This window comes from Notolabrus celidotus, chromosome 13 (genome assembly GCF_009762535.1).
Source record: "Notolabrus celidotus isolate fNotCel1 chromosome 13, fNotCel1.pri, whole genome shotgun sequence".
Lineage (NCBI taxonomy): Eukaryota > Metazoa > Chordata > Actinopteri > Labriformes > Labridae > Notolabrus > Notolabrus celidotus.
In genome coordinates this window covers 1,872,443-1,885,748 of record NC_048284.1, presented here as the reverse complement: position 1 = coordinate 1,885,748, position 13,306 = coordinate 1,872,443, and the positions used below count along the sequence as shown (strand labels likewise).

Sequence of the window (13,306 nt, the reverse complement as noted above, 5' to 3'; positions counted from 1 at the left end):
TCCCCTGTGTACCCTCCTCCTCCTCTCCTCCTCCTTTCCTCCTGCAGTTTACCTCTCCTCATCTGTTATGATACAACTCCACACAGCTGTGCTCCTCACCGCTCACTCTATCCTCCCTGCGTCTGGAGACCTGCACGGACCCCGGAGCCCTCAGGACACGACGCCCTGAACAGGGGTCACTCTCAGATCTGCACCTGGGTGGCAACTCTGACTGGATCAAGTGGACTTTTTCTGTGTTTAAACTCCAGGATCCTTTTCTGATTTCTGAGAGTTGAGTTGGGATTCTTTTGAAAGCTCAGGTGTTGATCGTGTTCCCGGCGTTGTAAACATCTTTGTGGTCGTTTCTTCTGGAGGTGCTCTGAGGATTTTTACGTGAGGTTTGAGGAGGAATCAGGAGATCTCTCACCTGGACGCTAAGGATGGACTTCACTTACTTCTGGCTCCTCGCTACGACTCTGACGCTGATCCATCAGCATCAAGGTGAGCACATCTCAGATATCTGTGTGTGTAACGACAGCGAGGAACAGGAGAGCAGAGAGTTTCCTCTGCTGCATTCTGTATTGCATAATTACAGTGAAGCTGATAAGGAAAGTGAGCGTGTAACATCTTGTTGAATGTGTGAAGATCTCACTTAATCAGGTTCGTGTCTTCTCTTGCGATCCTGGATTGATCAGTCTCCAGGTATTTATCACACGCAAAGATCTCACGATAACCTGATAAGTCTTGATTTCCAAGGGTTGACTTGTTGGATCCACCTCAGACAGATCAAGCTTCTGCCCCCCCTCTCTCTCTCTTTCTCTTCCTTCCTCCGTCTGCCCGTTCTGTTATGTTAATCGTTCTGGGTGATTATGAGCTTCCCAAATGTTATGACCACCCTCCCTGTTTTTGACCTCTAACATGCAGGTGCAATAAATCCGGACCCACTTCAGGGTCTCTCTGTTCCTGACTTAACCCTCTGTTTTAGTGCTCTGCATTCCCAAACAACACATCAATCAGAGACCGCTCTGCACAGTCCTGAATGCAGGCTTTGGTGCAGATGGAAGGAGACTGGCGTGAGTGAGTCACACTGTGAGCTTTTGATTGTTGAAAGTTGAGCTTTGGTGGTGCAGGAAAGAAGCTGAAATCAATCAATCTTTGTTTGTATAGCGCTAAAAATCACCACAAAGTTTATATTTTGGGCCTTTTTGCCTTTATTGGATAGGACAGCTGAAGAGAGACAGGACATGTGGGGAGCAGACAGCGGGGGAACACATGCAGGAGATGGTCCACCGGCCGGGATTCGAACCGGCGACCTCTGCAATGAGGACTGTAGCCTCTGAATGCAGAGTGCTTAGACCGCTAGGCCACCAGCACCCCAACAAACGTTATCTCAAGACGCTTTTACAACCAGAGCAGGTCTAGACCACTCTATGTCAAATTATGAACAGAGACCCAACACCAAGACAGGGTAAGACTCAGTCTGACCCCACCTTAATCCAACATGAGCATTGCACCCTGCAGTATTTAGCTAGTTACAGTGGTGAGGACAAACTTCCTTTAACAGGCAGAAACCTCCAGCAGGACCAGACTCATGTTAGACACACATCTGCTGAGACCGTGTTGGGTCTGGAAAGAGGGATAGAGGAGAATAAGAGAGAGAGGGAGCGGTGATAGTGATGAGACGAGTAGTAGAAGCTGTTGCCGCTGGAGTCAGGAACGTCCACATCAGGAGGATATCTATGGCAGAGATCCAGAGGAACCTACGGGACAAGGGAGCTCAGGGACTCCAGAAAGGTCTAAGAAAAGAGAAAGAAAGGACGTTCTGGACTCCAGCGGCATCAGCTTCTACTGCTCGTCTCATCACTATCACCTCTCTCTCTCTTACTCCTCTCTATCCCTCTTTCAAGACCCAACTCAGTCGAGGCATGATGGCTGTCTAACATGAGTCTGGTCCTGCTGGAGGTTTCTGCCTGTTAAAGGAAGTTTGTCCTTGCCACTGTAACTAGCTAAATACTGCGAGGTGTAATGCTCATGGTGGATTAAGGTGGGGTCAGACTGAGTCTTACCCTGTCTTGGTGTTGGGTCTCTGTTCATAATTTGACATAGAGTGGTCTAGACCTGCTCTGTTTGTAAAAGCGTCTTGAGATAACGTTTGTTGTGATTTGGCGCTATACAAATAAAGATTGATTGATTGATTTGAAAGGATGAAGAAACATGAAAAGAACAGAGCAGAATGAGAGGAAAAAGGAAAAGAAAGAGTGAACAACAGACCCAAAAAAGGAGTCTAGAGGAACCTACGAGACAAGGGAGCTCAGGGACTCCAGAAAGGTCTATGGTTAGTAACTTTAATGGGACAGGCAGAGTTAAAGTAAGTGGCGAGGGGTAGGGGGGGAGATACGATCCAAGTGTGTCAGTGTGTCAGTCTAAGCCTATAGCAGTGTATCTAAGATCTGGTCCAAGCCTGATCCTGCTCTAACTATAAGCTTCATCAAAAAGGAAAGTTTGAAGCCTACTCTTAAAATCTTGTTCAAAGTGAAGAAGTAAAACCTGCTCTTGCACAAGATTCATCACAAAAAGTGATCTTGACTGACATGATCCTGTAAAGGTTGGATTAAAACATTGCAAAGTCAGCATGCATGTCCCCTCACACATCAGCGTCTGTTTCTGCGGTCTGTTAATAACCCACATCAGCATCCAGGGGTTGTTCTGCCTTTGAAGTCAGAGCATGCTCAGCCTAAGTGTCTGAGCATGCTCAGTCGTCTTTTCTGGTATTCCTCTCGAGGGGGGAAAGTTTCAAACTGCTCTCTTAACGACGACCAACGGGTCCTAAGGCTGATTCAAACGGGGCTGCAAGACCTCAAGAGGGTGGACGTGCTGCACTGTGTTTGGACCCCTTCTTTTTATCTGGAGGATATCTGACACACGAAGAAGAAAACTGAATCTATGACGACAGCTGCAGAAAATTCTGTTTCCTCACTGCTGGGGATGCGAGCGCTCCGAACCCCTCCTGTGTGTGGTGTGCAGGGAGACGCAAGCAAACAAAGGAGGACTGATGACTTCATTGAAACCCCGGTCTGTCACGTCCTGAAGGATTCAAGTAAAGGGAGAGGACGTTTGCATCCACACACTCATGTGAGGCCACTAAAACACGGCTCTGCTGGAGACTGGATGTTGGGAACACCATGCAACTGTCAAGTTTAATTTCCAACTGGTTGTGAACCCCAGTTTTTGCGATGCCTCTAACTGTCTTGTTAACACCACAGAGCACAGAAATCACTGCAGACGTGTTCTGAAAGAAAATGTATGCGTTTAAGTCACGTCTTTGCTGGAGTGATGGTCTGACTTAGCAGCTAATGTATGCTTCATGCACCGAGGTGACAGTCCTGCAATGGTTGCAGGTTTGACTCAGTCCCTCCAAGATTTCACTGTGGTTTTTTTGTGATGCTGTTACTTTGTAAGACCTCTTCAGGATGAACACAACACAATCAATCAATCCAGTCCCCTCTTCCAGACAGGACTCAGTCTGATCTCATCTTAATCCACCATGAGCAGATCACTTTGCAGCATTTAGCAAGTTACAGTGGCAAGGACAAACTTCCTTTAACAGGCAGAAACCTCCAGCAGGACCAGACTCATGTTAGACACACATCTGCTGAGACCGTGTTGGAGAGAGGGATAGAGGGAGATGAAGAGAGAGAGAGAGATGATAGTGGGGAGACGGATAGTAGTAGTTGTAGCAGCTGGAGTCTGGACCACGTCCACAGCAGCAGAGATCCAGAGGAACCTACGAGACAAGGGAGCTCAGGGACTCCTGAAAGGTCTAAGAAAAGAGAGAAGAGAGGGAGACCAGAAGAAAGAAAGAGAGGAGAAGAAATGGGGAAGGAATGACAGAAGGAAAGGAGGGGATGAGAAAAGGAGACAGAAAGGATGAAGAAACATGGAAAGAACGAGAAAGAGAAGAAAGGAAGGAAGGAAGCTAGGACAGAAAGAATGAAAGAAAGCTGAAAGGAAAAGGAAAGAAAGCAAGAGAGACAGAATAAGAAAAGGAGACATAAAAGATGAAGAAACATGGAAAGAAAGAAAGACAGAAAGAAAGAAAGAAAGAAAGAAAGAAAGAAAGAAAGAAAGAAAGAAAGAAAGAAAGAAAGAAAGAAAGAAAGAAAGAAAGAAAGAAGGAAGGAAGGAAAGAAGAAAGAAAGAAAGAAATAAAGAAAGAAAGAAATGAAGGAAGGAAGAAAGAAAGAAAGAAAAGACAGAAAGAAAGAAAGAAAGTCAAAGAAGAAGAAAGAAGAAAGAAAGAAAGAAGGAAAGGAAAGAAAGAAAGAAAGAAAGAAAAGAAAGAAAAAAAGAAAGAAACAAAGACAGGAAAGAATGAAAAAAGAAAGAAAGAAAGAAAGGAAAGAATGAAAAAAGAAAGAAAGAAAGAAAGGAAAGAAAGAAGGAAGAAAGAAAGAAAGAAAAGACAAGAAAGGAAAGAAAGAAAAATGAAAGACAGAAGAGAAAGAAAAGAAAGAAAGAAGGAAAGAAAGGAAAGAAGAAAAGATGAGAAAGAAGAAAGAAAGAAAAGAAAGAAAGAAAGAAAGAAAGAAAGAAAGAAGGAAAGAAGGAAAGAAAAAAAGAAAGACAGAAAGAAAGAAACGAAAGAAGGAAAGAAAGAAGAAAGACAGAAAGAAAGAAGAAAGAAAGAAAAGAACGAAGAAAGCGAAAGAAAGAAAGAAAGAAGAAAGAAGAGAAAGAAAGAAAGAAAGAAAGCACAAGAAGAAAGAAGAAGGATAAGGAAAGAAGAAAGAAAAGAAAGCGAAGAAAGAAAGAAAGAAGAAAGAAAGAATAAAGAAAGAGAAGAAAGAAAGAAAGAAGAAGAAAGAAGGAAAGAAAGAAAAAGAAAGAGAAGAAAGTAAGGAAGGAAAGAAAAGAAGAAAGAAAGAAAGGAAGGAAGAAAGAAAGAAAGAAAGAAGGAAAGAAAGAAAGAAAAGAAAGAAAGAAAGAAAGGATGAATAACAGACCCCAAAAAGGAATCTACAGCAGAGATCCAGAGGAACCTACGAGACAAGGGAGCTCAGGGACTCCAGAAAGGACTATGGTTAGTAACTTTAATGGGACAGGAAGAGTTAAAGTGAGAGACAGGCAGAGAGAGGAGAGAGAGGGAAAGACAGGATCCCAGTGTGTCAGTCTAAGCCTATAGCAGCATAACTAAGACCTGGTCCAAGCCTGATCCAGCTCTAACTATAAGCTTTATCAAAAAGGAAAGTTTGAAGCCTACTCTTAAAAGTAGAGAGGGTGTCTGCCTCCCGGACCCTGACTGGAAGATGATCCCAAAGGAGAGGGGCCTGATAACTGAAGGCTCTACCTCCCGTACTACTTTTAGAGACTTTAGGTACGATGAGCAGGCCTGCATGTTGGGAGCGTAGTGTTCTAGAGGGGTAATAGGGAACTATGAGCTCTTTAAGATATGAAGGTGTCTGTTTAGGACCATCTGAAGAGTCTCTCCCGTCTGGAAAAGACATCAAAACTAGAATAAAAGCTCTGAAAACAAAATAAACTGGAGACAGTCGGAGAAAGATGAAGTGTTCTCATGCCTCAGACTCTTAAACTCACCCTCGTTACAGGCCTGCAGAGAAGCTTCGTCATAAAACTTCACAGTGAAGCGTTTAAAAGGTTGAGGCAGACAGACGCGTCGCCCGAGGAGAGGTGTGTTGCCACTTAAGTTGACCTCGTCATTTTAGAAATGGAGGGGCTTGTGGGTGAGAGTCAGGACCAGCCTTATACACACACTCAGAGTCGTTTCCTCCCGTCCAACTGAGCGTGCTCATTACTGTCACGCAGAACTACTCATCATGGGGCGCACGCTGAGCGGAGGCGGGGAAGTGTAGCTCTGTCAGGTCCAGGGGAGTCCTCAGCGATGGAGCGATTCTCAGACTTCTCATCTCAGTCTGCAGGAATAAGCGCTTAAATGACGACATCACCAGAGTCTGTGTCTTTCAGCATCTTGACATAAAAACCCAATGACTCGTGTAAATGCAGGAATGGCTGAGCGAGCTTGTAAAGATGGAAATTGGACGTTTACATAATTGATCCCATCGCCTTTTAAAGCAGAGAATCATAGTAAAACAAACAAGCTCCAGTCCACAAACCTTTCCCCTGATAGTCTGGATGCTGCACCTGAGCGAGGCGGCGTCTGCAGAACTTCAGATTTTGGAGCATGGCGTCTTTTTTGAATAATAACATAAGAGAAACCATGAGAGTTTTAAAACGTAGCTTCACATGATCAGAGGAAGTTTATCTGTGGCACGCCATGTTGTTCTCTGAGATCTAGAATCGTGTTTAGAGCCAAGATGTTTTTCCTTGGAGTCCTGCAGAAATCCAGCGTTATTAATCAATCAATCAATCAATCAATCTTGTAAACGGATATTAAAGGAGGAAAACCACACACTCTGAAATGACTCCCCTGAAGCCACAGTGTGTTAAAGGTGACATATCATGCAAAATTGACTTTTTAATGGTTCTTTACCTGAAATATGTGTCCCTGTCTACAAACCCCCCGAGAATGAAAAGAATCCATTCTGCCCCTGTTCTGATTTCTCCACCTTTCTGTAAATGTGTGTGAAACGAGCCGTTTCAGACTTCCGTGTTTTTGTTACGTCACAACAACATCCGGTCTGTAACAGGAAGTCAGAGCTCGGAGCTTGTTCAGCCCATAGACTGTATAAAATACAACTCAACCCCTCCTCCGTTTTTCATTCCCTGCACACATGTGTGCTAACAAGGAGCTTAGGAGGGAGGCATGCTAGTTGTAGGCTGTCTTAATAAACACAAAGGTCGCTTTGACTCCCCACGTCTGCAGATTTGAAGATCTAGTGGATGATTTTTATTTATCATGGATAAGTGCTAGCGCTAGTTAGCATAGCTACATAGCTACATGTCGTAGCTGTGTACCAAGACACACGTCGACATACTGATAAATAAAACAACAACAAACACTAAATCTGTGACCAATCCTTCAGAAAGGTCCTGCTGCAGGTGCCTCTCCGTCAGGATCAGATTCTGGATCAGATTCAGAGGGTTGAAGTAACGCGGGTCTGTGAGCAGCCGTGTATATTCAGCCAACATGTAAACATTAGATCAACGTGCTGGACAGCCGAGGCACATCCACTTCCTGAGGGGGCGTGGTCAGAGAGAAAACAGAGTGTTCTGAGGAGGACTGAAGAAGAGGGTTTTTCAGGCATGCCAAAATCTGATTTCAAAGTGTTTTTTGAGCATAAACTTTAAAGACATGTTTTGGGGACCTCTTAGACCAATTATGTAGATGAAAAAAGCGTGATATGTCACCTTTAAACCCAAATTATGAAGCCATTACATCTTCACCGGGAGCCAGCTGGGAAATGAAACCTCCAGAGGGTTTGGTGAAACTGAAGCAGGACGCATTTCTAACGTTATTGATTCAAGGTTAATATTTCACACTTCAACGTAAGACTTTCTTTTTAACAAGTTTTAATAAATTCAGTGGCGTCTTTGGAAAATGTTCGGTCCATGAGTGAAACGCCTTCATCTGCTGTTTCCTTTTTGAGTGTGGGTTCATACGAGGACTTCAAACGAAACATCAGCAGTAAAAACAAACAGAAGAAGCAGATCAGAGACACTGTACTAATTTATCTGAAGTCTGAACAGAGAGAACTTTGTATTCTTTTGCAAAATTCAGAAGCTGAGTTGACAAAAATCACACAAGGAGTTCCTCAAGGATCTGTTCTCGGGCCTCTTCTAATCTCTTCCCCTTAGATAATGAAACATCATTACCCAGCTGGTTATTAGTTTATGGCTAACTAGCAGAGAAAAAAAGAAGAGCAGCTTAGAAACAAGGAAACAGAGCAGGTCTAGACCCTACTCTATGTTCTATTATTAACAAAGACCCAACATCAAGACCGGATCAGATCCAGTCCCATCTTACAGACAGGACTCAGTCTGATCTCATCTTAATCCACCATGAGCAGAGCACTTTGCAGCATTTAGCAAGTTACAGTGGCAAGGACAAACTTCCTTTAACAGGCAGAAACCTCCAGCAGGACCAGACTCATGTTAGACACACATCTGCTGAGACCGTGTTGGAGAGAGGGATAGAGGGAGGTGAAGAGAGAGAGAGACAGAGAGAGAGATGATAGTGGGGAGGAAGCTTGGTTGTGAACGATGACATTTTTATCTCATCTGTAAAACATTGACCTTACAGTACTCTGAGAGGAGGTTCATGATCTGGCCTACATGTGGACAGATTTGAGCTGTGTGAGGGCGAGAGCGCGCAGCACAGCTCTGTGCAGCAGAGAGAGATGATGCTGACAGCTCAGCTCCACAATCAGACGCAAAACAAGAGCAAAGAACACAGAGCTGCAGAGCTTTAAGGGCATGTTTGCGGTTTGAGGGTTGGATTTTGAGACAGAGCAGATAGAGGATTTTTGTGTTTTAGCATTAGAAATGCATTTTTAGTGTCAGCGGGGGGAACAGGGGGTTGTTGATGAAGGATGGTGCAGAGGCTGAGAAGGTCTTCCTGTGGTGTTTTGGTCTGGTCTGATGGTGTGCTTCCTCCTAGCAGAGAGGAGAGAGTCAAACCGTTTCTCTCTGGGCTTGGAGGACTCAGGTTTTGCAGATTTAGAGTGTGCGGAACAATACGAAAAGTCCACAGGAACATCAGTATTTTAAGTTTCAATTGAAGCCAGCTCCTAATACTTTTAGACAATGATGTGAAGTTGACCCTGCAGGACATAGTTGGACAGATTTCTCGTGGCTTTAACTTTGAAACAGGTTCCGACTTCCTCAGTTTAAAATCTGGTCCCTCTGGAGGTCGACAGCGTCTCTCAGGTGCGGTGGTGGCCAAACACTAATTGGACCGTCGGGGGGGTTATTGATACAGTTGAAAGTGTGTCTGACTCCAATTAGCCGGTGATGATTTTTCCAGCCTGTCTGGGGACTCAAACTGGAGACTGTTGGGTTTCAAAAGCTCCAAATTAGACCAAGAGTTTACACTGGCCATCACGTTCGCCTTACTACCTTTATTACCTCCCGGAAACTTGAGTCCACGGAGGCTTAGAAATCATACTGTGGTGTGTTGGAGGTAGACGTCCATCATGTGGTTTCATTCCATTCTTTGTGCTGCTTTCCCTGAAAAGGATGCTCTGGACTCAGTGTGATTTTAGGGAGGACTTTAAGTGAGGTGCTGTACTGTTTGAGTTTCTTCTACACGAGGAGAAGGGTTCTCTGAAACAGGCCTTTAACAGTCACTAAGGGTGCCCTGAAACAGACCTTAAAAAGTCACTAAGGGTGCCCTGAAACAGACCTTAAAACAGTCACTAAGGGTGCCCTGAAACAGACCATAAATCAGTCACTAAGGGTGCCCTGAAACAGACCTTAAATCAGTCACTAAGGGTGCCCTGAAACAGACCTGAAACAGTCACTAAGGGTGCCCTGAGACAGACCTTGAAACAGTCACTAAGGGTGCCCTGAAACAGACCTTAAACAGTCACTAAGGGTGCCCTGAAACAGACCTTAAAACAGTCACTAAGGGTGCCCTGAAACAGACCTTAAATGAGTCACTAAGGGTGCCCTGAAACAGACCTTACAACAGTCACAAAGGGTGCCCTGAGACAGACCTTGAAACAGTCACTAAGGGTGCCCTGAAACAGACCTTAAACAGTCACTAAGGGTGCCCTGAAACAGACTGAAACAGTCACAAAGGGTGCCCTGAAACAGACCTTAAATGAGTCACTAAGGGTGCCCTGAAACAGACCTTAAAACAGTCACTAAGGGTGCCTTGAAACAGACTGAAAGAGTCACAAAGGGCTGCAGAGCTTTAAGGGTGTGTTTGAGGATTTGATTTTGAGACAGAGCAGATAGAGGTTTTCTGATTCTTGATTTTTGTGTTTTAGCATTAGAAATGCATTTTTAGTGTCAGCGGGGGGAACAGGGGGTTGTTGATGAAGGATGGTGCAGAGGCTGAGAAGGTCTTTCTGTGGTGTTGGGGTCTTGTCTGATGGTGTGCTTCCTCCTAGCAGATAGGAGAGAGTCAAACCGTTTCTCTCTGGGCTTGGAGGACTCAGGTTTTGCAGATCTAGAGTGTGCAGAACAATATGAAAAGTCCACAGGAACATCAGTATTTTAAGTTTCAATTGAAGCCAGCTCCTAATACTTTTAGACAATGATGTGAAGTTGACCCTGCAGGACATAGTTGGACAGATTTCTTGTGGCTTTAACTTTGAAACAGGTTCCGACTTCCTCAGTTTAAAATCTGGTCCCTCTTGAGGTCGACAGCGTCTCTCAGGTGCGGTGGTGGCCAAACACTAATCGGCCCGTCGGGGGGGGTTATTGATACAGTTGAAAGTGTGTCTGACTCCAATTAGCCGGTGATGATTTTTCCAGCCTGTCTGGGGACTCAAACTGGAGACTGTTGGGTTTCAAAAGCTCCAAATTAGACCAAGAGTTTACACTGGCCATCACGTTCGCCTTACTACCTTTATTACCTCCCGGAAACTTGAGTCCACCGAGGCTTAGATCAACACGGAGGACGTGAAACGCTAGCTCTCGTGTTTAAACTCCGAGTCTGCGCGCTCTAACTGCTTACACGATCACACTAGAGCTGTGTGTTTGGGACCTACCTGCAGAGCGGCTCCCGCCAACCCAAACAGCCCGCTCGTGGATTAGGCAGCTCATCCGCCTGTATATTGTCGAATATTGTCGAAACCCTGTGGAGCCAGGCAGACTCTCTCATAACAGGCAGAGAAATTAAACTTTGGCTTGGCAGCCTTCAAATATGTAAGAGCCAGAACAGGGTTTTACCTCTTGAGGTTTCCCACTGAAACCACTGATGCAAACTCACACTGACTCCTGCATGAATACTCCTCGCACATGTACTCAAAGAATGCATGCTTACAGGCTCACAAACATCAGAACACACTACATGCAATTACAGGGAGAGGACGCCTGCATTGTTATAAGAGCTTAGAGGATTGAGTGAGTGCCAGAAGAGCAGACAGGAACCTGACGTCTTGGAAAGTTTAAACGCTCTGTGGTCCATAAAGAATGAAACATTGCCTTTAGCAAGGAAGCAATAAATGCCAACTTTTGGCATACCAACTGATGTCACAATCACCCCTGCACTTAAATTCAGAATCATCTGATCCATGCAAGTCCACAATCAGTCCGACAACACATTCCTGCTCGCCTTCAGAGAGGCTTCTGCAGGTTTATGGAGGGTTTGAGAATATTTGGAGCCCGTTTTTTCTCAGAGCCGATCTTCTGCAAATATGTATGAAACAATAGTGACTGTGGAAAATGTAAACTGTACCTCATGCATGATATTTGCTTGAATTGAATCTCTAACTCCTTACATATGGGGGGACTGAGTTGAAGAAGGGGAGGCCCAGGCTAAAGGAACAGTTCCCTACTTGTTACAAAGAAGCTTTGAGTTTAGTGGTATCAGGTCTTGGCACACGTCTTAGACCGCTTTTCAAACCTCTTATCTCTGAGTCAAACACACCTCCTTCTAGACTTGTCGAGACAACATTGATGCAAAACATGCTTTTCTTCAACTTTACATGTAGGATTCTGTTCAAACCCTTCAAGCTATACCTTTTACGTTACCATACTGTGTCTTAAGTGTTAGCTTAAGTGTTAGCTTGACAGTCTAAGGAGGGCTCAGTGCATGCAGGGACATCTTGTTTGGATAAAAGTGGTGAAGCAGGCCGCACAGAGCCAAGTATATATAATTAAGTTACATCAGCTCCAGCTCTGGTCCAACATAAACACGACAGACTCTGTGACATACTTCAGCTCGCTTCATAACAACGTCCATCGCAAATCTGCCACGGCTCTCGTACGTATGCAGAATCAGACTGGATGAGTTACAGTCAACCGGACACACGTGGAGATGATCCAGTCCAAAATCCTCTGAACCTGCTGCTGCACATGAACATGTTTGATAAACAGGTTTTGTTCTAAATCTGGCCCCAGGATCTCAGCCTGAATGCATTGCACAGATGCCACTGTGTCTTTCCTCTTCACGCCCTGCAACACGCCAAAAAATCAGCAGATTGGACTGCCAGCGTTTCTTTTCAAGATGATCCACCTTTGATTCCACAGATGTGTGTCTAACATGAGTCTGGTCCTGCTGGAGGTTTCTGCCTGTTAAAGGAAGTTTGTCCTTGCCACTGTAACTTGCTAAATGCTGCAAAGTGCTCTGCTCATGGTGGATTAAGATGAGATCAGACTGAGTCCTGTCTGTAAGGTGGGACTGGATCTGATCGGGTCTTGATGTTGGGTCTTTGTTAATAATAGAACATAGAGTACGGTCTAGACCTGCTCTGTTTCCTTGTTTCTAAGCTGCTCTTCTTCTTTTCTCTGCTAGTTAGCCATAAACTAATAGCCAATCAGAATCAAGTGTTCAACCCAGCAGGGTAATGATGTTTCATTATCTAAGGGGAAGAGATTAAAAGAGGCCCGAGAACAGATCCTTGAGGAACTCCTTGTGTGATTTTTGTCAACTCAGCTTCTGAATTTTGCAAAAGAATACAAAGTTCTCTCTGTTCAGACTTCAGATAAATTAGTACAGTGTCTCTGATCTGCTTCTTCTGTTTGTTTTTACTGCTGATGTTTCGTTTGAAGTCCTCGTATGAACCCATACTCAAAAAGGAAACAGCAGATGAAGGCGTTTCACTCATGGACTAAACATTTCTCAAAGATGATTTATTAAAACTTGCAAAAAGAAAGTCTTACATTGAAGTGTGAAATACTAACCTTGAATCAATAACTTTAGAAATGCGTCCTGCTTCAGTTTCACCAAACCCTCTGGAGGTTTCATTTCCCAGCTGGCTCCCGGTGAAGATGTAATAGCTTCATAATTTGGTTTTAACACACTGTGGCTTCAGGGGAGTCATTTCAGAGTTTGTGGTTTGCTCCCTTTAATATCCGTTTACAGTCGGTGAATATTAAGTTAAGAGTCTGTGGTTTTTAATTCAGCCTCTTTGTTCTATTCTTAAAGTCGGGCGCTGAGGCTGCTGGCTGCAAAGTTGAAATGAAAACCGCCAACAGCTCTGGATGATGGATGAAAATGTTTACATGGATTACTGTGCTCATTGTGGAGGATCATACTGTGGTGTGTTGGAGGTAGACGTCCATCATGTGGTTTCATTCCATTCTTTGTGCTGCTTTCCCTGAAAAGGATGCTCTGGACTCAGTGTGATTTTAGGGAGGACTTTAAGTGAGGTGCTGTACTGTTTCAGTTTCTTCTACACGAGGAGAAGGGTTCTCTGAAACAGGCCTTTAACAGTCACTAAGGGTGCTTTGAGACAGA

At 44.4% G+C, this 13,306-nt stretch overlaps 1 protein-coding gene across 1 annotated transcript in view; it reads left to right on the top strand.

The window, feature by feature from the left end:
* The first annotated feature begins 259 nt into the window (after nt 1–259).
* si:ch211-202p1.5 (uncharacterized protein LOC103909337 homolog) overlaps nt 260–13,306 on the top strand; it is a 36,764-nt gene continuing 23,717 nt past the window's right edge. The window contains exon 1 of the mRNA XM_034700094.1: nt 260–480. Coding sequence (XP_034555985.1) covers nt 420–480 — 61 coding nt within the window. The 5' untranslated portion in view covers nt 260–419. The remainder of the gene's footprint in view (nt 481–13,306) is intronic.